Source organism: Ornithorhynchus anatinus, chromosome 20, assembly GCF_004115215.2.
Source record: "Ornithorhynchus anatinus isolate Pmale09 chromosome 20, mOrnAna1.pri.v4, whole genome shotgun sequence".
In the NCBI taxonomy this organism is placed as follows: Eukaryota; Metazoa; Chordata; class Mammalia; order Monotremata; family Ornithorhynchidae; genus Ornithorhynchus; species Ornithorhynchus anatinus.
Genome location: NC_041747.1, coordinates 323,256 through 347,723, shown reverse-complemented (window position 1 = coordinate 347,723; position 24,468 = coordinate 323,256). Strand labels below are relative to the sequence as shown.

At 50.1% G+C, this 24,468-nt stretch overlaps 1 protein-coding gene across 1 annotated transcript in view; it reads left to right on the top strand.

The window, feature by feature from the left end:
* The window catches only part of CRYL1 (crystallin lambda 1), a 53,083-nt gene that overhangs the window by 15,816 nt on the left and 12,799 nt on the right, over positions 1–24,468 (top strand). The window contains exons 4-5 of the mRNA XM_007664086.2: positions 17,750–17,911; positions 21,904–22,098. Of these exons, the coding sequence (XP_007662276.2) occupies positions 17,750–17,911; positions 21,904–22,098 (357 nt within the window). The remainder of the gene's footprint in view (positions 1–17,749; positions 17,912–21,903; positions 22,099–24,468) is intronic.

The following is a 24,468-nucleotide window of genomic DNA, read 5'->3' as shown; positions in this document are numbered from 1 at the left end:
GGTGTGGGGAGCAGCACAAGCTGAAACTTGAACTGTAGAGTCTTCCTGCTGCCCGGCTGTGCGGGAAGAGCTCAGCGAGTGGGAATTCTGGGTCAAACCTAGAGAAAGGAAGTTAAGAACCAGCCCATTCAGGGACTGGGCAAACTACTCATGCCCAGGCAGTAACATTTGTTATTGTACTTAATGGGGTTGGGATTTAGTAGCTGTGCATGGTATTTTACTTGGGCATTTCCGTGGAATATAAAATAAAGCTTCTTAAACTGATGTCAGTCATAAAACTGAGGCAACTCAAACTTCAAAGTGGGGGCTGGTATGTGTTTCTTCCAGTCTCTTCTCCATCCTCAGGGGCAGGATTTTTGGAGTACCTACTGGGTGTAGGATGCTGCACTGGACATTAGGGAAACACAATAAAAGAGATGATCCCTGTCCTCAGGGAGCTGGCAGTCTAATGGGGGAGACAGGCAGCCAGAAATTGCAAATATGGCCTGGGTAAGAGTGAGAGTAGAAAGTGAAATAATGAAAACAAAAGGTGGTTGTACCCTTGAGCATTAAGGATGGCTAAGGAGACCACATGGCTGGAGATAGGGGGCTCTCACACAGTCAAGTGATGACGGGGCCTCGGACCTAGGAGGTGGTTCTAAGGGTGGAGCAGGTGGGGTGGATCCAGGAAATGTTTGAGAAAAAGGCTGGTAGGATTTAGTGGCTGACTGAATGTGAGGGGTGAAAGACAGGGAGGAATCAAGGATGACACCAAGTTCGTGAGTCTCTGGGTCGGGGAGGACAGTGGTGGTGTTGACGGCGATGGGAAAGTTTGGCGATGGAAAGCATCATGGCCTAGTGGAAAGGGCACGGGCCTGATGGTCAGAGGATCTGGGTTCTAATCCCGGCTCCCCCACTTACCTGCTCTGTGACCTAGAGCAAGTCACTTCACTTCTCTGTGCCTTTTAGTTTCTTCATCTGCTAAATGGGCATTCAATACCTGTTCTCCTTCCTACACAGACCATGAGCCCCACGTGGGGCCTGAGCATTGTGTATGTATCCCAGCGCTTAGTACAGTGCTTGACACATAGTAGGCGTTTAACAAATCCCATAATTATTAGTATTGTCATCATTATTATTATTACATTATTTAGCAGGAAAGCTGAAGAGTTCAGTTTTAGAAGGTTGAATCTGAGGTGCCCAGTGGGGCAAGCAATTGGAGATATCCAGAGGCAGGAGAAAGTCTGAGATGGTAAAGCATGTGAGAGCTTAGGGCTAGTAAGGTAGATTTGGGAGTCATCTCTAGAGAGGTGGTGGCTGAAGCCATGTGTGCCAAGGAGATCCCCAAAAGACAGTAGAGCAAAAAGAATAGGGGACCCAAAACAGGAGGTTTAGGATGGAGTAGAGCCTGTTGGACTTGGCTAAGGGGAGGTCATTGCTGACTTTGGAGAAAGTCTCAGGAGAGTAAAAGGAACAGAAACTAGATTGCAGTAGGTCAAGGACACAGGTGGTGGAGAGAAAGTGAAGGTAGTAGTAGGAGGCCTCGTCAAGGAGTTTGGACAGGGAACTACAAAGATCTGGCCAGAGAACATCTTAAGCCCTGGGTAGTCACACTCGTTCTTGATATTATTCATTTATTCATTCAATCACATTTATTGAGTGCTTTCTGCAGAGCACTGTACTAAGCGCTTGGATTGTACAATTTGGCAACAGATAGAGACAATCCCTGCCCAACAACGGGCTCACAGTCTTAAAAGGGGAGATAGACAACAAAACAAGTAGTCAGACATCAGTACCATCAAGATAAATAGAATCATAGATATATGCACATCACTAATAAAATAGAATAATAAATATATACAAATATGCACAAATGCTGTGCGGAGGGGAAAGGGGTAGAGCAGAGGGAGGGAGTAGGGGGAATGGGGAGGGGAGGAGGGGCAGAGGGAACGGGAGGGCTCAGTCTGGGAAGGCCTCCTGGGGAGATGAGCCCTCAGTAGGGCTTTGAAGAGGGGAAGAGCGTTAGTTTGGCAGATGAGAGGAGGGAGGGCATTCTAGGCCAGTGATAGGACATGGGCCAAGGGTCGATGGCGTGATAAGCGAGAATGAGGCACCGTGAGGAAGTTAGCAGCAGAGGAGTGGCGTGTACGGGGTGGGCTGTAGGAGAGAAGGGAGGTGAGGTAGGAGGGGGTCAGGTGATGGAGAGCTTTGAAGCCAAGAGTGAGGAGTTTTTGTTTCATGCAAAGGTTGATAGGCAACCACTGGAGGTTTTTGAGGAGGGAAGTGATATGCCCAGAGCGTTACTGTAGAAAAATAATCCAGGCAGCAGAATGAAGTATAGACTAGAGTGGAGAGAGACAGGAGGATGGGAGATCAGAGAGGAGGCTGATGCAATAATTCAGTCAGGATATTATGAGAGCTTGTACCAGCAAGGTAGCAGTTTGGAGAGGAAAGGGTGGATCTTGGCGATGTTGTGAAGGTGAGACTGGCAGGTTTTAGTGATGGATTGCATGTGTGGGGTGAATGAGAGCGCAGAATCAAGGATGACACCAAGGTTGTGGGCCAGTGAGACGGGAAGGACGGTAGTGCCGTCCACAGTGACGGGGAAGTCAGGGAGAGGACACGGCTTATGTGGCTTTATGTTACGTACAGAGAGTTCACTAGAGACAAAAGGCACAGTTCTTAACCTCAGGGGCTTACAGTCTAAAGGGGAGAGACGTGGACATGAATGATGTACAAACAGAAGAAGTTGGAGAAAGAGCAAGGATTCAATAGGTAATAACCTCTCTCCCTCTCCACAAGTAAATAAATTTAGTAAATTAACTCAGCTGACCTGCCACAGATTCTTATTAATACCAGACACACACATTTAACTGCAGAGTTGTAATAAATGTGTCATTGAGGAAATATACAGAAGTGCTGAAGATGGATATAAATGAGTTCCTAAGCGCTAGAGATGGCTAATAGGTTTTTTCAACCTAGGGCTTTGAGAATTAATCGGGAAAGGCTTATTGGAGGAGGTGGGATTTTACGAGGGTTTTGAATATGGAGAGAGCTGTGGTCTGTTGGATTTTAGGAGGGAGGGAGTTCCAGGCCATGGGCACTTGTGAGTGAGGGGATGGAGGTGGGAAAGGCAAGAGTGAAGTATAGTTAAAGGTGAGCTTGGCAACAGTGAAGAGAGCAAGTTGGGCAACAGTGGGTGAAGAGCAGCCACATAAGGTGGGATGAGTTGAAGGACAGCCTGGAAGCCAATTGTGTGAGGGGCTTTGGCATGATGCGGAGGAGGAACCCGGAGAGCTGGTGGAGGATTGTGAGCAGTGCAGAGTTGGGGTCGAGCAATGCTTCAGGAAGAGGGTCTTCTGCCCCCTCCCACCTGGATACTCCAGGTCCAATTTCATAAAGATCAGGGAATAAACCAGCACTGACCCTAGAGAAACAGCAACTCTGGGTATCAAGTATTAGGAGCCCTGGGGAAAAAGGAAAAACATTGTGAAGCCAGAAAGGTCTTAGGGAAACAAGTAAGTACAACAGTTTCAGCTGGGGTGTTTTTGTTTTAATTAGAAATTGGATAGTCAAGGAATTGGTGCCATTACACTGTTTGAGACCCCCAGAACCAAAATCATCCAAAATCACTTGGAGTGTCTGACCTTGCTTTTCCAGAGACAAGCTGTGAGGCCTGTGGGCAGAGCTGAGCTGTGGAAATCACTCTGGCTCTTGGGCACCTGGCCAGCACCGAGTCCCTCTTGGGAGTTGGAAGGAACCAATGCATTCTAGACCCTCCAGGAGTTGTTTCCTTCCCTTGGCTCTGGATGCGGCTCCCGGGCTTTACTCCACCTGCTCTTTTATGGCAAGGGAAGATAGGAGAGGAAGAGGGAAGGGAGGAGAAGGGAGAGCCCCAACCTGACAGAAGGGGCTGGGGGGGAGGAATTTAGTCTTAATTAACAGCCCACCTCCAAGAACCTGAACCCACAGCACAGAGTTGAAGCTGTCAGACTAACTTGGTCTGTCAATGTCTGCTTTTTGGCAGGCTCTGTTTTTGGTGAATCTTCCTCCAATCGGGGCTTGGCTTGAAGGATTGAGAACTATTTTTAGTATCAAGTGGGAACTTTTAAGGAAAAGTGAAACAAGAATTCTTGGTTTCTCCCACCGTAACTAAATTCAGAAAGGTAAACCCCCACTCTCCCCTTTTCCAGTTAAGTAAGTTTATCAGAAATGTATTTGCTCTTGTCAATGGTTTTCACATATTTTCTTCCTGTTCTGCCCTGCCCCACCTCACATCTTCATCAACTCTCCCTAAAAGTGAGTGGAAGAGGGCGGGGGCCTGTGCTAACATCACCACATGTTGTGCATTAAGTGGGCCATCACGGATCCTTGATCCTGCAGTGCAGTCCACTGAGACCACCATGCCCAAGAGAAGGAGACTGGACTGCCTTGCCACCCCATCTCCCCTACTGCCTCCCCAGCACCTGCCAAGGTGGAAGAAACATCTAGGCTTCACACCGTCATCTGGCTGCTTGAGATGACTCTGTCCCAGAATTGAAGTGTTGTGGGTGCTTTGGTGTACAGAATGTGCAAAACCGGCCCAGAATTCTCAGGCCGAGCCATTCCAGCTCAACGACCAGGCGGCCTGAATCTGCCAGGGTTGGTTCAGCCAAAGCTTCTCTTGGGGGAGAAGACGGTGTGAGGATGAGGGGCTCCCGAGTTAGCCAGCAGCTTGATGGCGGGGAGGGAAAGTGGGCGGGCCCTGCCTCCCTCTGACCCTTCTCTGGAGGGGAGCTCTGCTCTCAGATCCCAGCCCAGCAGAGCTGGTTGTGCCCCATGTTAGTCATTTCCTGCACCCCCGCCCACCACCCACTGCCCGCCGCCCTGCCGCTGACTAACTCCAGCTGCACAAAATATGCAAATCAGCCATCCCGAGCAATGGGAAACCATCCCCCCCAACCTTTCCGACAGATCCCTCTCTGCATGGGCAAAACCCTACTCTGCCTGTGCGCTGGCCTCTTGCCTGGGTCTCTTGGCACATTGCCAGTTGCAGAAGGGGAAGCTGCCTGCTTTCACCTTCTAGGGGGCTGTGCTCCGTGGGCTAAACATGACCTGACCTGCCACAGGGGGCCCTCGTCGCCTTCGCTGTCTCTCAGTAGATCATACTCTGCCACCCTTCTGCCCCCCACCCCCTCCTTACGATGGGTACATATGTCTCTTTCCTGGATGGGAAATATGGCTGGGTGTTGGCTTGCATTAGAATAGTTAGGGAAATAGCCTCAGGTCTTCCCTTCCCACAACACTTCCCCCCTGCAGCTGATGTTCTCCTGAAGACTCTGCTGGGCTGTGAGCTCATCTTCTAAGCAATAAGCTCATCCTCGAGTCTCTAAGCTCATTGTGGGCAAGGAACGTGTCTCCCAATTCTGTTATATTGTACTCCTCCAAGTGCTTAATACAGTGCTCTGCACACAGTAAGCACTCAGTGAATACAATCGATTGAAGACCCTCACAGCCAAGGGGAAGTCCATGTATTTTTTTTGTTTCTGTTTTTAATGGTATTTGTTAAGTGCTTACTCTTTGCCAGGCAGTGTACTAAGTGCTGGATTAGGTACAAGGAAGTCAGGTTGGACATAGTCCCTGTCCCACATGGGGCTCACAGTCCTAAGCCCCATTTTACAGATGAGGTAGCGGAGAGAGAAGTTAAGTGACCTTGCCATGTGTTGGGAAAGCCTACCACAAGTTCTCCCATGTCAGGCCTTCAAGAGCATGCAAGAGGTTCCTACCAAAAGCAGTCTAAACACATCTTGCTTGATCTAAAGGTGGCTGTGTCATACCCAGTGGGTCCACAGCAATAGTTGGACCAAGAAAGATGGGCTGTCCGTCCTGGATTTGGAGGCCCAGGGCCCACTTGGGGGCACCTGGAGCAGTGCCTAGGCAAAATGGAGGATTTCAGCAGGAAGAGTGGAACTAGGCTCTGGCTACTGCTTTCTCCAATCATTAGTTAAGAATGGGTTCCTGGAGAGAAAGGTTCAGAGGAGAACCAGGTACATACAGTGGGAGCCTAGAGTAGCACCGAGGGCTGTCATGGTTCTCTGAGGCCATCACTGAGGGGAACCTAGCTTTTTCAGCGGTAGTCCCCTCCAAGTCCAGACCAGAGACGAGAGGGAAAGGAGTGTAGAAGGCAGGGGCTGAGCGTCTGGGCGGGAACCCAGGGAGGCTTGGAGGGGATGTGCCCCCCAGCATTGCTGCTCCTCTTTCTTTTGAGGGTAAGGAGTTGGCTGAAACAGTGTTTGGTGTGGAATAACATGCCCAGTACCAGAGCACAGGGGCTGCACTCACACAGAATGTGCACTAAGGAAAACTCACACTCTGAGACTCTCCATATCCACCACTGCAAGCTCACACACAACTGTTTCTTCATCCCCATGGAGCACGTACCCAGGCGGGTGAATGTTGGCAGAAGAACATTCCTAATTCTGCCACTGCACCCTAGATGGAAAGCACTGTGAAGACCCAGGCTCCAGCCCAAAATTGACTGTATAAACAGTCTGATGCCCTCAACGGGCTGCTGTCACTGACCAAGGGCACCCTCAGTTAGAAGCCTGTCACTCCTGGGGCTGAGTGATTTGTCCAAGGTCTCACAGCAGACAAGTTGCAGGATTGGAAGTAGAACCCAGGTCCTCTGATTCTCCAGCCTGTGCTCTTTCCACCCTGGTCATCCTCCATTCATCCCTGTTGTTTCCCCTTTGTCCTGCCTCCCTCTCCCCATGACCTCCAACTCACATGGCCAGTTCATCAGGCCTCACCCTAAGAGGCTGCTACGACTCAAAAAGGGCCCTAGGCTTTCCGCCCCCAAGCCCGCTCCTCTTCTTTCTCAAATCCCTGCAGGTGCCAAAGTGTCTCCTGGGCTGACTCTTTATCGGTACCGCCCCAGTCACCGAGATAATGCACGCCCCCGTTTAAAGATAGACAAGAAGAATAGCTAGGCAAAGCTTGGCAACTCTAACCTTGCCCCCCAGTTTAGCATATTTGGACTCTGTTGAGCGAGTTAATAGTTGGCATCTGGTCATGGTTTGTCTCTTTTGCAGGCACTGCCATATTGAATGGTTGGCATTGTTTAATGCTCTGTAAGATAAGTATGTTCATGTAAGCTCTCCGCATGTTCTTTCTCACCGCCATATTGAATGATTGGCATTGTTTAATGCACTTGTAAGATAAGTATGTTCATGCAGGCTCTCTCTCCGCATGTTCTTTCTCGCCCTAGACAGTCATTCCTGCTGTAATGCAACCTCTTAGCACGCAAGTTGGTTAGAGCCCGATGGAAGAAGAAGGGAGACAGGGTCATAACAGGGCAGTGACTTCAGACTTAGCCAATGCATTGTGTTTCTAAATTAGAAAACTCTATATCAGTTCTTTAACACTGTATGGAGGACTTGACTGATTGTCAGTATTTAAAGTTACCATGGGTCCAATGGAAACAGTAAACTTTAAACAATAAAAGATTAGTTCTTTTAAAATGATAATGAATTGCTGTTGTGTTTCTGATTCAGAAACAATGCAGGCGTCTTAAGTAAGCTTGAGCAGCAGAAGCCGCCAATTGCTAACCAATTGTGTGTACCGTGTCAGTTGTGTTTACATGTGAACATCTTTCTCATGTTTACCACTTAAATAGCGGTTGACACAACATGACCTTTTTTAAGGTAAGGACTTTCAGGAACACAACTATCACTTGTAGCAGGAATGACTGTGGGTGGGGGGTGTGTGTGTGTGTGTGTGTGTGTAATAATAGTTGTGTGTGTACCTGTATGGATTTAGATAGGATCTTTCAGTGGCACTATCTTCAAAAATAATGAAAGTGTAGCTCTTTCTCCTGTCCTTTGTTTTCAAGGATGCCGATACTGTCTGTGAAATACATATTCACTGTGTGTATACATACGCATGTATTCGTTCTTCCGTAAGGTGTGCTTTTACTTTGCATTGGGGATTGTCCATTGTTAGGGAATTGGGGAACCCTCTTTCAACAATGTGGGTCTCTCTGGCTAGAACATGTTTGTGATGTTGGAAGAAAAGGTTGTGCACTTATGCACAGCACCAATCAAGGCCCGTGTACTGTAGCACAAGTTACCCTAAATGTAGGTTTCTTCAGGAATACAACCCGCGTGCTATAGGAGAACTGAGCATGAGTGAGTGTGTGTGTGTGTGTGTGTGTGTGTGTGTCTCCACACCTCTTTCTCTTTTTCTATAAGGATGATGAGTGTGAAGGAAATAGGCAAACCTGGGTAACCTGACGTTCACCAGAAAGACTTCCGCAACAATAAAATTATGCTATCTAAGCAGTTCCATGCCCAGTGATGCCTCAAAAGACAAAAATAGTAGAAAAGCAACTCAAGGAGGCCACCATGTTTGTTATGAAAAGTTCCTACCTATCATGGTAACACCATGGCATTAAGCTTTGAAACTGAAGGTCCACTTAGCTGTAGTGCTAATCAGTCTTTTAGATCACTGAGGGACCTAGACCCCCACAATGTGTCACTGCAGCCCCTTGAGCTGTTCCATAAGCATCGCTTATATGCTGTCTTTAATATCAAATAAGAAGACAAAATCACAGTGAGATTCCGGAACCAAGTTCAGTTGCCACACCAAAGCCATATTCATTTCAGAATAGCTTTTCTGGGTGGACTGTAGCCTGGAGCGGTCATTTTTGAAGAAAATGTTGCTACAACTGCCTATGTGGGCCCCTTCTGACCCTTCCTTTTAAAATAATGACTAGTAGAGAAGAACCAGCCAAAGCATGTCAGTACAACTAAGCACTCTACACCACATAGGAAAATCATTAATCCTCAATTCTCTCCCAAGGCTTCTGTACTCCTGAGGCCGTCAGGCCAGTTGTCCAGTGGTTTGTGGGTAGGTTGGCAACTGGCTTAAGCACTCAGGACAGTGCTCTGCACACAGTAGATGCTCAGTAAGTAACATTGATTGATTGATTGATTTCCCTTCTCTAGTGGTTTGGGGTGAGCTGTGGTGCCAGCTAGTAAAGATCCTTTCCTTCCTCCTTTTGCCCCACCCTCTGAATTTAGGCGGCCCTCGCAGACTTGACCCCTGGCACCACTTGAATTTTCGTCCCACTCCCTGGAGTTCTCCCTGGGTCAGCATCTTGAGAACTGGACCACTTGGCTACCCTGTACTGCCTCTCATGTGTTGTGTGGGACTTTCATTGGTGCATGGAGCAGACATGGATTTTGTAATTTCTCAGTGCTCCCCATTTCACCTAGCTCTCCTTAAGATTTTACCCAAAAAGACCATTTCTGGATGACTGACCAGCACCTCTGAGCAGTGTCTGAGCACAGCTTGGGATCCATGATTATGGCCTGGGGGTGAGCACGGGCAGGAGGGGTTTTGGACTCTGGAGTTTAGCCACCAAGTTGGACAATATTCCCCGAGGACTCTTCAGAGAGGAGATCGTCGTGTTCAGGCAGCAGCCGGGGTCTGAATCCAATCCAGGCAGTGAAACTTGTCTGCTCGCCCTGAAAATGCAGTCCATGTCCAAGTGTGAAATAATTGCTTAATTATTTTCAGTGGAGGCCATTAACATGCCTGGCTGGTATGTAATGGGCACTGTGCACCCAAGCTGAAGGATGTGGCCAAGAAAAGATTCCCACAGGTGAATTAATTAGAGTCTCAATCCCCCTTAGGAACACTTGGCCAGCACCTGGCCCCTGGAGCAGTGCTGGAGCCCATCGGGATTGACGGGAAGTATTTGGCGAGCTGGGTCTCGGAGCACTGGTTTATTTGGTCATTAATTCCAACCACACAGCTACTTGAGTGCTGAAATGATGCTCCTAACATCCACCTCCCTGTAGGCAAGCTTCCTGCAGCCTGCTAGAGGTGCCCGGGCCTGTGCTGTCTATCTCTGGGAAGGAATGGTATCTGGGGCCTCCAGCATTGGCAGTTGACCAGAATCGGAACCTCGAAAGCCCTTCCAGCTTTCACCTTGTAGGTCGGCCCGGTGCTTTCCCCCGTTGTCTGAAGAGCTCGAAGCATGGTGGCAGTGGCTGCTACTGCTGCTGCCTCTGTTTTTCGGAGCGGTCCAAGGTCACTGGGCAGAGGGAGGGAGGGACAGAATTCTTCAAGACAGAATCTACTTGTAATGGAAGAGCCTTGGGAGGAGAGAGCAGGAGGAAGGTTTGAGGGGAGGCTAGAAAGGTGCGGCAGAGGGAGGAGCCTGGAGAGTTCTAGCAGGCTTGTGACAAGTTGGAAGGGCTGTTGGGCTTTTTACATCTCCCTGCAAGCCTGCTGTATGAAAACATTGCATCACTGGACACTCACTTTCACCAACCTACGTTTATAAAGGCAGGGCGAGCCTCCACTGGCGACTACGCCAAAATTCTCTTTCTACAGGACCGATATGATGGTTCAACCTAGCCTTTTGGAAAATGGAAAACACAATATTCTAGGTTATGGAAGTGAAATCCATCGAGGGTTACCTTGTCACTGCCCTGAGAAATATTCTTTTCTAAGAGAAAAGCTCTCAAACACCCAACTTGGTTTAGCGTTATCTCACACTTCAGGGTTGACAGTGGCTTAAAGCTCTGCAGGAGGTGCAGTTCTTCCTGGCTCCTGGTTGAGCCGTTGGCATTTTTATCCTTTTACTTTTGCTGTCTGAACCAGGTGTGTCAACGAGATGCAGATTTCCAACATGTCCACTGGCCCTGGCTTCTTGAATCCTCAACCTCTCGTGATTACCTATCTTAGCTTCTCACCCCAAGGGTCTTCCTCACATCTGACCAAAACCCTTCTTGCTTTAATCGAGCCCATGCCCTGTCATAAGGTTTGCTGTGGTCTTGGAAAAGTACTGACCGGCACAATCATTGCTCTGCTCCACACGCGGCCACGCTGCCCAGGCCAGCATCTTCACAACCAGTTTAGAGACAGTACTTGCAGTACCAACCAAGAGCCAAGAAGCAGTGTGGCTTAGTGATAGAGCAAGGGGGGTCTGGGAGTCAGAAGGATCTGAGTTCTAATCCCAGCTCCACTACTTGTCTGCTGTGTGACCTTTGGCAAGTCATTTAACTTCTGGGCCTCAGTTACCTCATCTGTAAAATGGGAATTAAGACTTTGAGCCCCATGGGGGACATGGATTGGGTCTAACCTGATTAGCTCATGTCTGCCCCCACGCTTACTACATTGCCTGGCACATAAGGAAGTGCTTAATAAATACCATTAAAAAAAAAAGCCCTTGTGCCAGCTCATCCAGGTGAGGAACCCGTTGGGTATCTTCCTGTGGGGCTATGGAGAGGGCTATGCCGATGGCCAGAACCCATCCTGTTCCCAGAGTCATCCTCTAACATTGTTTGGTGCACTGGTGACTGTTGCAACATGCAACAGTGAATTTCACCTTGTTGTTACACCTTCCAGACAAAGCAGATTGTGTGTATGTGTGTGTGCACACAAACTTTTAACTGGCTAGACCGCAAACTAGTTTTGCTAGGCTGCCTGACCTGTATCTCTTTGCTGGTGACTACCCAGTAGCCTGGGTTAGACTGGGCTATCCCTGGGCACGAAGGACCTGTCAGACAGTGAGCTTGCCTCTGCTGCTCCTGGAAAGGGCCCCACAGTACGGTCCCACAGCCACGCTGTGGCTGGAGACATCCAAGCAGCCGGACCTTCCAAAAGGCACTTCGTCACCTGCCATCACCTATCCAGGCCGAGCAAGGAGGGACATGGCCAACCGCATCCCGTGCTCTGCTTACATCCCTGCCAGCCTGCTGTCCTCCCCTCCACTACACACCACAGGCCCAAGATGGTTCCTTGGGGCTGGGGGCTGGGTCATTGTCCTCATGGTCTGAGCCTTCCTGGGGATCCTGAAATTTTTGAACTACAGGGTGTCATTTTGGGGATTTTTTCCAGCCAGACTGTGGTTTGAGAGGAATAGCTCCTAAAAAGAGCTTTCCAAAAAGCCATGGGAACCCAAAAAGCCATGGGAACCCTCTTCTCACCCCATGGTTCACTGAGTTCTGGTTAACTGATTGACAGGGATCTCACCACTGTGACCCTCTGGTCTCTCTTGGGGCTGACCAGCCCCATTGCTTGTTCACTGTCTAACCTTTCATGGAGGTTGGATCATTCTGGCATCTGTTAAATCCCCCGAGCCCCTGTGGCCGGCAGCCCCCAGCTCTGGGCTACAAACCGTTCCCACCGCTGGCCACAGGAGCCCATGGAGGCTTGCTCATCTTACTCATGACTGTGAATTACTTTAATGCCTGCTTTCGCCAGTTAGATAGTAAGCTCCTGTGAAAAGGGATCATGCCTTCTAACTCCACAACACTCCCCCCGGCACACAATAGTTGCTCAGCCAATACCGTTGATTGAGCAATTGACTTGAACCCCTTGTTCAAAGCCTTATTCCCACAGTCAAAGCCTTATTGAAGGCACATCTCCTCCAAGAAGCCTTCCCCGACTAAGCCTTCATTTCCTCTTCACCTACTCCCTTCTGTGTCACCCTTGCACTTGGTTTTGCTCCTTTATTCACCCTTCCCTCAGTCCCACAGAACTTATGTACATGGCCATAATTTATTTCTGTTAATGTCTGTGTACCCCTCCACACTGGAAGCTCATGGGCAGGGAAGTAGTGGAAAGAGCACAGGCTTGGGAGTCAAAGGTCGTAGGTTCTAATCCTGGCTCTGCCACTTGTCAGCTGTGTGACCTTGGGCAAGTCACTTAACTTCTCTGTGCCTCTGTAGCCTCATCTGTAAAATGGGGTTGAAGACTGTGAGTCCCACCAGGGACAACCTGATTATCTGGTATCTACCCCAGTGCTTAGAACAGTGCTTGGCACATAGTAAGCACTTAACAAATACCTTAATTGTTATTATTATTACCAACTCTGTTATATCATACTCTCCTAAGCGCATATAATAAGCGCTCAATAAATACAACTGATTGATGATTGGTTGAATGAACCCAGGGGAATCTTTCCTCCCTGGGGTCTGGGTGGATATGCCCACAGCCATTTGCTTTCTTCATGGAGAGGGCGAAAACCAACATGTCTGACTCAGGCTTCCAAGGCTTTGGCCAAGGGAGGCCTCTTGCTCTGTAAATCTGGAGGTTTTGACAAAACACATTCCCAAGCCTGAAAGGGTGCATGCATGCTCGGCTCCAGTGCTAGACTCCAGCATCGGCTAATTCTCCCAGAAAGCCTCCCAGGGGGAGAGAAAGCTTTTGTTCTTCTTTCTTTAATTTAGGAAAACTAATCCCTAAATGCCAGAGCCGTGTCAAAATCATTAGGGAAGGGGTGAGAGCCGCGCCATAGGGGAGGAGATTCTGCCGGGGGAATGATTTGGGAGGGAGCAAGAGGCTCAGCAGGAATGGTTCAGGGTGGGGAGGGCAGAGGAGGGGTAGTGGGGCAGCTGCCCCAGGCCCTCCGTGGGTGGGGCCCCTTGAGCTTCCAGACCTGACCTGCCTCCACCCACTCCCTCATGGGTGACTCCAGCCCAGGCCACAGTTTCCACCTCCCCTGTCTGCACGCTGCTGCAGGCTGGAGGGGCACCCCCAACAGGACCCAGGCCAGAGGCCAAGTTGGGGCCAATCACCCTTCTCTGGAACGTGGGAGACAGACTCCTGTTTGTCCGGCTTTCACCGAGCCCCAACCTGCTCTGGAAGACCAGAATCACTGGCGGAGGAGGCAGGGAGAGAAAGGCAGACAGGTAGGCTTGGTAGCAGTGTGAATGTGAGCGAGAAGGATTCTACTGGGCAGTTCAGAAGCAAAGAAAGTAGTAGTTGGCATCCTCTGCATTAAAAGTGCCAGACCCCAGAAGAGCAACTGTAATCAGCACAGGAGAATGAAAGACTCTGTCTCTGGACAATTTTCTTCCATCCCCCAAAGGTCTCTGGCAGTTCAGCCAACAAGATCCGGTTTCATTTGGAAGTCCACGGTTCTCCTTGGTACCCACTATGGGAATCGGTGGCAAATAGCCGTGATGGGGTGGTCCCTCAGCTGCCCCTAACTGCCTATCTTTTCCCTGCTCCATCCCGTTGGCTTGGGGTCTAAACTCCCTGGGCTGAGCCTGGGGCTAATCAGGGGCTCTGCACCTTGCTTAACATGAGCTTAATGATTGCCTTCCTGTTTGTTTGCCCCATATATAAACAGATGTTAAGTACAGGACTGCAAGGAGAGGAAGCAGTGAAATGGCTTTCCCGTAATAATAATAATAATGTTGGTATTTGTTAAGCCTTACTATGTGCTGAACACTGTTCTAAGCGCTGGAGTAGATACAAGGTAATCAGGTTGTCCCATGTGAGGCTCACAGTCTTAATCCCCATTTTACAGATGAGGTAACTGAGGCACCAAGAAGTCAAGTGACTTGCCCAAAGTCACACAGCTGACAGGTGGCGGAGCCAGGATTAGAACCCATGACCTTGGACTCCTTAGCCCATGCTCTTTCCACTGAGCCACGCTGCTTCTCAGCGTGGTTGGTTCTCACCGTAGTTGGTTTAGTCCCAGAATGTGCTCTGTCTTCCAACTGAGGGTCGGGGCCCAATTCTCATGGAATAATTGGCTGGAAAATCTGCAGTAAATGGCTGGAGCCTTGATCAGGCAGGATGAGATATGGGCACCCAAACTTCCCACTCTCCCTGTCCCGGCTCAGGCCACCCCTCCTTGGCCTGTTTGTGACTCTGGAGAAAAAGCGGTTGCTTTTTGTTCAGCAAAAAAGAGTCTTCCTCCTCTCCTCTGCATATCCCTCTTTGGAATCCCTGGCTGATGGTTGGGTCTGGCAGACCCTCTGGGTTTGGTTTCCTAGATTTCCTTGGTGACGATTTTCCTGGTCGGCTACAGTTTCTGGTCGTGGGGGGAAATGGGGTCCTGGTTGAGGACAAGGTGCAGTTCCTGCTTGGTTCCCAGGCACAACTCATTGATCCAATGACTTCTAAAGGTTAATTTTGTGATCTTTCAGAATAGAGTAATGTCTTATATTAAGGAACCTCAGGAAACAACAGAATTAACTTCTTAGTTCAAAAACTGGTCTTACAGTCAACTTCCTAAATCTGGTCCTCAAAAATCTGAAACTCTCACATGTCTGAATCGTCTTTATTGTACCATCTCCATCTTATGCAATGCTGGGTAGATACAGCTACCATTTTCATTGAAAGTACTTTCCACTTGAAACAAGCATAGTATTGTTCCTGGTGTATAGAGACACTGAGATACAAGCTGCAATGTGTGCAATGTTGTTCAGGGAGGGGCAGGGCTGGCACTTTCCTTGGGTTCCAGAAAGGCAGGCATTTTCCAATGCCCGGCAGGTGTCTGGGCCCAAGAAGACTGGATTTATAAGGTTTCTTTAGATTGTGCCAAAACTGTTTCAGTATCACATTCAAAATGGCCCTAAAACGTTCTTGAACCTGAGAAGTTTGCTTAGAGAAGAGTGGGCTGTGGGTGAGTTTTTGTGGGTTTTTTTGAGGTGGGGTGCCAAGCTTGCTTCTTCCCTTTGGATCGCTGCAGCGGTAGTTGTGTGCAACCAGGACATCTCTGGGGAGCGGGCAGGCTTAACCCTGACAGGCTCCTTCTAGAGCAGTTGATTATTTGGGCAGTCAGCTGCTGCTTGAGTTCAGCTGCTGATCGATACCCTGAAATCTCCCTGAGGATTCATTTCAGGTTTATGGAGCTGAAGCTGGATGTGTCCTCTATGTGCAGCCTGAGTCCCATCCTGTACCCCATCCAGCAGTCTCATCTTCCGACAACGATCCCATCCAAGTTTGGGAATGGAAATATGGCCAAGATACTATGGGCTCAGTCCTAGACAACCCTGGTGTGGTCTGTATCTGGCGGTGGGTGGTGGGGATTGGACCGCAGCAAGGGCTTTTCAAAGGAGTTTGTGTGGATTAAACATGCCTCCCCAGGAGAATCATAATTAGGGTATTTGTTAAGTGCTTACTATGTGCCAGGCAGTGTTCTAAGTGGTGGGATAGATGCAAGATAATCGCGTTGGACACCGTGCCTCTCCCACATAGAGCTCACAGTCTTATCCCCATTTTACAGACAAGGGAACTGAGGCCCAAAGAAGTTAAGCGACTTGCCCAAGGTCACCCAGCAGACAAGTGGCGGAGCTGGGATTAGACCCTTTGACCTTCTGACTCCCAGGTCTCTGCTCTATCCATTAGGCCATGCTGCCATGCAGGTGAAGCCTGCAAGGGAGGCTGCCCAGGCTCCAGATAGCTCTTTCTTTGCTTTGTTCACACTTCACTCAGCAAGCAGAGACCTCGGCAGTGATGATGCTCCAGCCCTGCCTGCCCCAGCACTACTGACAAATCAACACTCCATTCTGGACTTCTGGCTGTTCCCCTACAGCAGGGAGAGGCATGAGCTGGTTTAATCAAGTTGGGAGTTGGGCCTTGCCCACCTTGGAGGGGTCGGAAGGGGGACTGCGGTGGGGAGGGGAGGGGGAGGAAGGGTGAGCCACCGAGGGGGCTGCGGTGGGGAGGTGGTGTGGGCACTGTAGCAGAGGCCATTGATCTGCAGCAGAAAATAACCCGGGAGTACAAAGGGTCGTCTAAAGCTGCTTTCAGAGCGTTACTGACCCTGTTGAGGAGCTCAGCTACTGTTCTCACCCTGAGCCTATCTGGGAGACAGGTCCATCACTGTCTCTGATCCCCAGGGCCTACCGACAGGCTTCAGAACTTAGGAATCATCCATGAGTGATGGGTTTTTCACCAAGTTGTGTTAGGGACTTAGCTTCCACCTTGCTCCCAGGGAGTCAGGAACATCTCTGGCTTTTCAGAAAAAGTAACTCTGCAGTGGCAGTGGTGGCAACGAGGGACAGAGGCCTCAATGCGGCCGCTCCAACGAGGAATACAATCAGACCCCTCTAAAAGGAACCTCAGCAAATGTGCCATTGACAATCCTGCTTAATCATAAGGGGCTTGGGTTTCCCTCGGCTTGAAGTGCTCTTCCCGCTTTGCTATCCCATGATCTGGAGAAGGGTGTATGATTTCAGGGGAGACTCTGCACACACCCAACAATAAGGCCATTCATGCCTCCTCTTTTATTAGCTTGAACAGAATCGACCTCTTTCCTAGTCTCTGGCCTCACTAAAAGGATCTATTTAAACTTCACCCAACTTGCAAGTTTAACGGATCCAGGAATTGCTCAATGCAACTAGCAGGGTATTGTAGCCTTTTTGATAAGGGGACTTGGTACAATGGGCTTTACAGTTCTTAAATAACTCAATTTTTTTTTCTGTCTTTGAAATCTAGTTCTTTAATGACCTTTCGTTCTTAATAAAATTCCTTGTAGCCTGATGTTTTCAGAAAAGGTGCTCACTCAGTCCCCACCGCGTGGGGGAGAAGTGGAGTTGGGGCTTGGGCTTGATGGGGTTTACGCAGCAAGGTTTCCAATTTGACCATGTCATTCGATGTTCACACGCTTACTTGAAACCTCATTTGCCCTTAGCGGGGGGCCTTTTGGAAGGAATGAAGAGTTTTCCCCTATGATGAAGCCAGGCTACTTACTGTCGTGCTGTTCGTAGGATAAAGGAGCAATTTATAATCGTTCTTTGTATGGGTGGGAATCTGGATTTTGGCCCCTTTTCCCTGCCAGCGTAGATGAGAAGAAGAGAAGCAAATTTTCTAGCTCCTCTCTATATGACAGCACCTCCAAGAGCTCTTTGGTGATGCCAAGGGGTGGGGGGCGGTGGAGAGCGTTTGGGGCCTTTAGGGGTTGCACATTATGTCAATTGTGCATTTGGTTTCAACTGGTGCAATTGATCAATTGGTTTCTGGCCTCATTTCTTCCCAGGAATGCATTCCGGAAAACCTAGACTTGAAAAAGAAAGTGTTTGCTCAGTTAGATCTGGTTGTGGATGATAACATCATCATAAGCAGCTCGAGTTCCTGCCTTTTGCCTTCAAAGATGTTCACCGGACTGAAACATGTGAAGCAGTGTATTGTGGCCCATCCTGTGAGTATCCCAGCATTCATTTCCCTTGGCCATTTGTTCTCATGGTCCATTACCACCAGAGACCAGGTTTTCCAAGTCCCCATATAGCCTCTGAAAGGAGAGGGTCCCCTGAGCCGCAGCCCTGCCTAGGGTGTGTGCCACCGCTGCTACCACCATTTGCCACCCTGGGAAGACCAGCTTTCAGGAAGGGCCCTCATGGTTCCCTAGCCGAGGAACTTGCTTGTCACCCTCTGTATCCTTTCTGGTGCCTCTCCCTCCCAGAGCCTATGGCAATCAACTGGATCCATGGGATTCATTATGCCATTGACGTGTTCCGCTCTGGGGCTGCTGCAGGGGAGTGGCAGTGTTGGGCAAACTCTGACACTTCCCTGTGATAGGTGGAGTCGCCACCAGAGAGAGAGAGATCTGGAACAACCCGTGCTTCATCCCTGTCACCGGTCGGATCTAAGTCCTCTTCTCTTCTGGGCAGGACCCTGGACTCCGAACTAGGGAAACATTGATACAATCAAGGATTTGAACACTTCACTGAAGATTTATTAAGGGCCTTCTTGCGAGAAACGTGGTGACTGGTAATCTAGATCAGGCATTACCAACACAGGCCAATACGTGCTCGAAGAAGATGAGTAATGTTTGGTCAGCCTCCTCTTCTCCATCAGAGAGTGGAGCAGATCAGTTTTCGTGGCAATAACATCTGGGTTCCAGTGGCTCCCTGAGGCCCTTGTCCAAATCCCTTTGGCTGGTTCCAGCCTAAACTCTTTCCACCCTCTCCTTAGGGACATGTCTTTGTCTTAGCTCTACACTTTTTTGGGGTAGTTTCAGAGGAGAGAGATGGGGATCTGCCCGATCCCTGAGGCCTGTGGTGCTCCTCAGTTACCGAGTAGTCCCTGTGGCCGGAACAGCCGCCCTCCACTCTCTTCTAGGCCCCCTGACTTGGCCAGCCAAACTACGCCCTCCCCTTCCCTTTTCCAGGCTCTTACCTGCATGAGAGTGTCCCCGATACTCCAGAACTGTCTTCCCCACAGACTCTTATTGCTTGGCATCGGGATATAGTGGATAGAGCATGGGCCTGGAATTCAGAAGGACCTGGGTTCTAATCCTTTCTCCACCACATGTCTTTTGTTTGACCTTGGACATGTTATTTAACTTCTCTGGGCCTCAGTTACCTCATCTGAAAAGTGGGGATTAATTTGTGAACCCCATTTGTGAACCCCATTTGGGACAGGGATTGTGTCCAACCTGAATGACTTGTATCTACTCCAGTGCTTGGCACATGGTAAGCGCTTAACAAATGCCATTATTATTAATTATTATTGGTTCCCACCAGGGATTTATTTTCCCTAATCTATTTGCTATTTCAAGGTTGGCTACCAATCAGTAGGATTTATGGAGGTGTTTTTTTAATGGTGTTTGTTAAGCACTTACTATGTGCCAGGCACTATATTAAGCACTGGGATAGATACAAGTTAATCAGGTTGGACACAGTCCCTGTCCCACACAGGGCTCACGGTCTTAATCCCCATTTTACTGATGAGGTAACTGAGGCCCAGAAGAATGAAGTGACTTGCCCACAGTCACACAGCAGACAAGTGGAGGTGCCAGGATTAGAATCCAGGTCCTTCTGACTCCCAGGCTCGTGCTGTATACACCAGGCCATGCTGCTTCTCTATGCTAAGCACTTGGGAGAGTATACTAGAATCAGTAGCCATAATACCTGCCCCAAAGGAACTAACAATCTACTAGGGGAGACAGACATTGAAATCATCTTTCCCATAGACTGTAAACTCCTTGAGGGCAGAGGTTCATATTCTTATCCATTCCCTGAGCACCTAGAACAGAACTTTGCCTATTCTAGGGGCTCAGTACTCTTCTGCCCTCGCCACGGCTGCTGCTGCAGAATGGGGTGGAACAGCCCTTCGAAACAGAGACGTCGGACTCTTCAGGACTTGGGCTCCCCTTTGAGCAAACTACCCTTCTGAAGTCCTAGCTAACAGTGCAGGACGGGGCCTTGAGTGCAGGAAATGAATGCAGGACTGGGACTACTCCATGTCCCGTTCTCCCCCCACCCCACGCACATACACAGTGCACTGCTGTCTCCCCCCACCACACTGCTGCGGACCCCTCACCCCATTCACACTGCACCGTTCTTTCCTGCAGCTCATACTGCACCACTGTTCTTCCCCTCTTCCCCCACAGCTGCCCTTGCTTGGTTGGACCTCACCATTCCCAGCCAGGCCCAAGGCAGCTGATTCTAGGATGCAACGCTCCACTGAGGTTAGCTTGGGGCCAGGACTTGTGGAGTGGCCAGTTGAACATGGCCAATTCCCCCCAAACCCTTCCACTGAGAAGAGGAATGGAACATTAGCTTTGAGCTCATTGAGTTCTGGGAGGGAGCAGCCTCTTCCTCTGGCCCAGGGCACTTTCCTTCCATGAGAGCAGGGCACACTTTCATTTACACTCCCCTTTACCGGGAAACATTTTTATTGAAGTAGGCAAAATATGCCTCCAGCTGCAGTGACGTCCCCCCTGCTGTCTGGCTGAGCGGAAACGATCGGCGTCAGTAAGGTCAGTGGCGGACCCGCGGGCCCGATGCCTGCGTGCTGGCCGACACCTCCTTGCAGAACGGTTGTGCAAGAGATGCCGTACTGCCTTAGCAGCTGTTGACTGGCCCGCCTCTCCCGCTTCCCCGCAGCCCCGCCCACCTGCGGAGGCCCCCGCCACCCGCCCATACTGCCAGGTCTGCCTTGCCAGGAGGGGTCACATTAAGTAGACTGACTCATTTCACCCTAAAGGCCTGCTCCTTCCTGAGCTAGCCGGGCCTGGGGTCAGCCCACCACTGGGGTCAGCCATCCTGGCGCTCTCTGCCACCTCCCCTCAGTCAGAGCCTAGGGAGAGGGAAATCAGAACAGGGAAAATAGGAGTGGGGGATGGGGTTGGGGGTTAGGGATTTGGATGAGTGAGGTCACACCTGGGAGGAGCAGAGGGAGAGAAGGAGAAATCATACTTTGGCTGTTCTGGCAGAGCTACCAAGTGGACACCGATTCCATGTCAGGGAGGAGTCACTGCCCAAGAGGGCCATCCTTTACTTAGGAAAGAGGGGGGAGAATGGCCAAGCATATGCAAACTGAAATCTCTGCTCTCCACAACTGGAAAAGGTTTTATCATGAAAACATCCCACAATTAAACTGCTCTTAGTCACATTTGGGATCTAATGTCTCCCATCACCCCTAACCTTATAAACCTGGAGAGGAAGGGGCCCCTGGCCTCCCCACCCTTGCCTGGGGGAGGCTTCCAAGGACAAGGAAAGGGTGGTGGAGGGGTCCTCTGGGTTCATGATTCCCCATTTCTGCCTGCTCTTGTTCCCGGCCCAGTTTGGGAATTCCTAAGCCCATTGGCCAGTCACGGGGAAGGGTCGGAATTGGAGTTCAGCAACTCCAGAGTTTGAGATTTTGTTGGGGACGGATGGTGGCCATTAAAACAGACCGGCTGATCTCCGGGTCTTTCTCGTGTTTGCCCACTTGCCGTCCGTCATCCTGGCCGTGCGAGCAAAGCCTAGATTGACCCCAGGCCCAGCTAGTTGGCCCATAGACTGTAAGCTTTTTGTGGGTAGTCTACCAACTTTACTGTATTGTGCTTTGCCAAGCACTTAATACAGTGCTGGGCACACAGTAAGTACTCAATAAATAGCATTGATTGGTTGATGCATGAACTAAGCCTAAAAATGGTAAGGTGCAATCTATAGGTCTCTTTGTGTAAACCCAGATTTCAAGCCTGTGTGGCTCTACATTCTTTGCAGGGAGGGGAAGAGCAGAGGTTCACGCTGCTGGGGTTTCCTTCATCTTCATCACAGCTAGTGCTGCAAAGCGAGGCCACCAGAAACAGGTCCATCCCAAACCTGGTGTGGTGACCTCCTGGCCTCTTGTTCCAAAAAGCCACCCCAACCCATCCTCGGGGTTAGGTCACCTCTGAGACCTCCTGCTCTCTCCCTGGTCTAGGTCAACCCACCGTATCACATCCCGCTGGTCGAATTGGTTCCCCACCCGGAGACGGCCCCCTCCACAGTGGAGAGGACACACGCCCTGATGAGGAGGATCGGACAGTCACCGGTGAGGATTGCCAGGGAAATCGATGGATTCGTCTTGAACCGGCTCCAGTACGCCATCATCGGGGAAGCATGGAGGCTCGTGGATGTAGGTGAACCTTCCTTTTGAAGATAGCAGTCTCAACTGCCCCCTGAGGGATCTTGTGAGAGAAATGTTGTGCCCAGCTGGGGTCCCTCCTCAAGGCTTGAGTGGGAGGGGAGCCCAAAAGCCCACTATGTCAACCGAGGGAGGCAGAATGGCCCTCCTGTAGTTCCTCCACCAGCAGCTCTCAGATCAGGAGGCTTCTAGGTGCAGTGAGGGGAGGCAGGCGGGCGGGAGGGAAGGCGGAAGGACACAGGGAGGGAAGGCAGAAGAGAGAGTAGGTGGATGGGAGGAAGGAGGGTGGACGGGAGGGAAAGTGGGTGAGTGGCAGGCAGGCTAGAGGCCTCTCCAGTACTTGCAGAATCTTGACTGTGCCTGAGGGAAATATGGGGCCGACTGCTTGGGCGCGGGGGTGGAGGGAGCGACTTCCACCTCTCCCCCAACTCCCATGGCAGCCAAGAGGAGAGGGGGGAGGAAGGAGGAGAAGGTGGGCAGGCTCAACCCATGACCTGAACTTGGTATGGGTAATTATGGTAATTATTTCCAACCACTGTCCTGAACCAGGCATGGGTAATTATGGTAATTATGATCATTGCCTTGCTGAGCTCTGGGCCGGAGATCAGTGAGGGATGTTTTAACCGTCCAGGAGCTGTAGAATTGTCCCAACAGCTTTCTTACTTCACAAAAGTCCCTTTCCCCAATGTGGACTGTGGAGTTGGTGGTTGTTTAGACAGATCCCACAGTTATCACCCCTTTCAAAGAGCCACAGTGCTGCCTCACAGAATCCCGTGGGTTTGTTCACACGAGGTAAAAGTCTGTCCGTCATGCTCTGGCAGACACCGTGAGACCTTCTCCATTTCCAGGGACCACGTCTTCAGGTGTGAGTGTGCGCCCAAGTGTGACTTCAGTGCTAGTGGCGTTGGGGTAGAATGAGGCAATGTTGGTAGGAATTAGCAACTAGAATGTTTCCCAGGCTCTGAGCGCCACCATTGATCTGACCCAGGGACAACATTTCTTATGGCAGGAAAGCCACCGATCTTACCTTCATAGAAATCTTTCAGAACTCGCGTCTCGCCAGAGGCCAGTATAAGCATATCGGTTTTTATACCTGCACATTAAGGTATTAACATACATTAGAGTATTAGCTTTCAATTCCCTCAATAGAGAAACTGTTTTGCACCTGGCTGGGAGTGCTTGTGTTTGTAGTGCTGGTGTGTGTAGTGAAGCTCTTCACAGTGAAATGGTGATGGACGGTGATAGTGTGAGTGATTCACAGCTAATTTCCGACCGTCAGCACATTTCCTTGTGTCCGCAGGCCTTGGTGAGGAGGAGCTAGTAACCTAGTGCATTTTGCTTTTTCTAGAGTTGCCCAACTTCAGGAGAGGCGCATTTGGGTATAGGTCCTGGCAACCCAGCTCCTGACGACATGGAGTGTCTGGCCCAGGGTTTGTCTGGGATCATGCCTTGGGTGGGCCCCGGGCTCTTTTTGGAGTACTGACCAGACCCCCCGCCAAGGGCTTGTGTCTTCATTGGGGCCGCCTGGTTGTCCGAGAGGTCTGGTTGGTAAACCCTGGACCATGGAACTTAGCAGCTGTCAGGATAGCTCACTGTGGGCAGGGAATGTATCTACCCACTCTGTTATATTACAGTCTCCCAAGCACTTAGTACTGTACTGTATATACAGTAAGCACGCAAATGCAATTGATTGATTGATTGACCCCCATCAGAAGAACACGCATCAGCAGCGCCCTCAACCATTGGTATGATCAGGCACCTAGCTGGGCACTGAATTGGACACCTAATGGGCGTCTCTTCCTCCTGAGGTCCCAGGTCGGCCTCGGCCCTGAACGCCCTGGACCTTCACCCTGTCCTAGCTAAGAGGCCACAGTCCCGGATCCCTCTAAGCCCAGACCGGATGGTCAGTTTGAGGCTCCTCAGGTTACATGCATGACTCTTGGTGGGGACCCTTATCAGTGTCCTGTAGCTGCTCATGGAGGGAGACCATTCTCACTTTTACCTCCTTTAAAAGTTCAGGTGATGGTCTCCTCTTCCTCCTCTTCCTCCTCTTCCCATCCCTCCACTCACTGCACAGACTAACAATCACCTTCCTGTTGATTTGGACTTCCAGAGCAGGAAGGCCAGATATACCAGGATTTCCCCGGCTTCGACAATAGAGCACATGCTTAGAGGGAAGTCTAGGGAGAAGGGCCTAGGCTGTACCTGAGTGGAAACACGAACTTCCTCCTATAGTTCACCTGCAAAATGATGGCGTTCATGAATTGGATTGAAATGGGAGTGGGGTGAATGGAGGCTGGGGTGTGTGTGTATGGGGGTGGTTGTCGGCAGAGGAGGTCTGGGAAGTAAAGGGGTTTATGT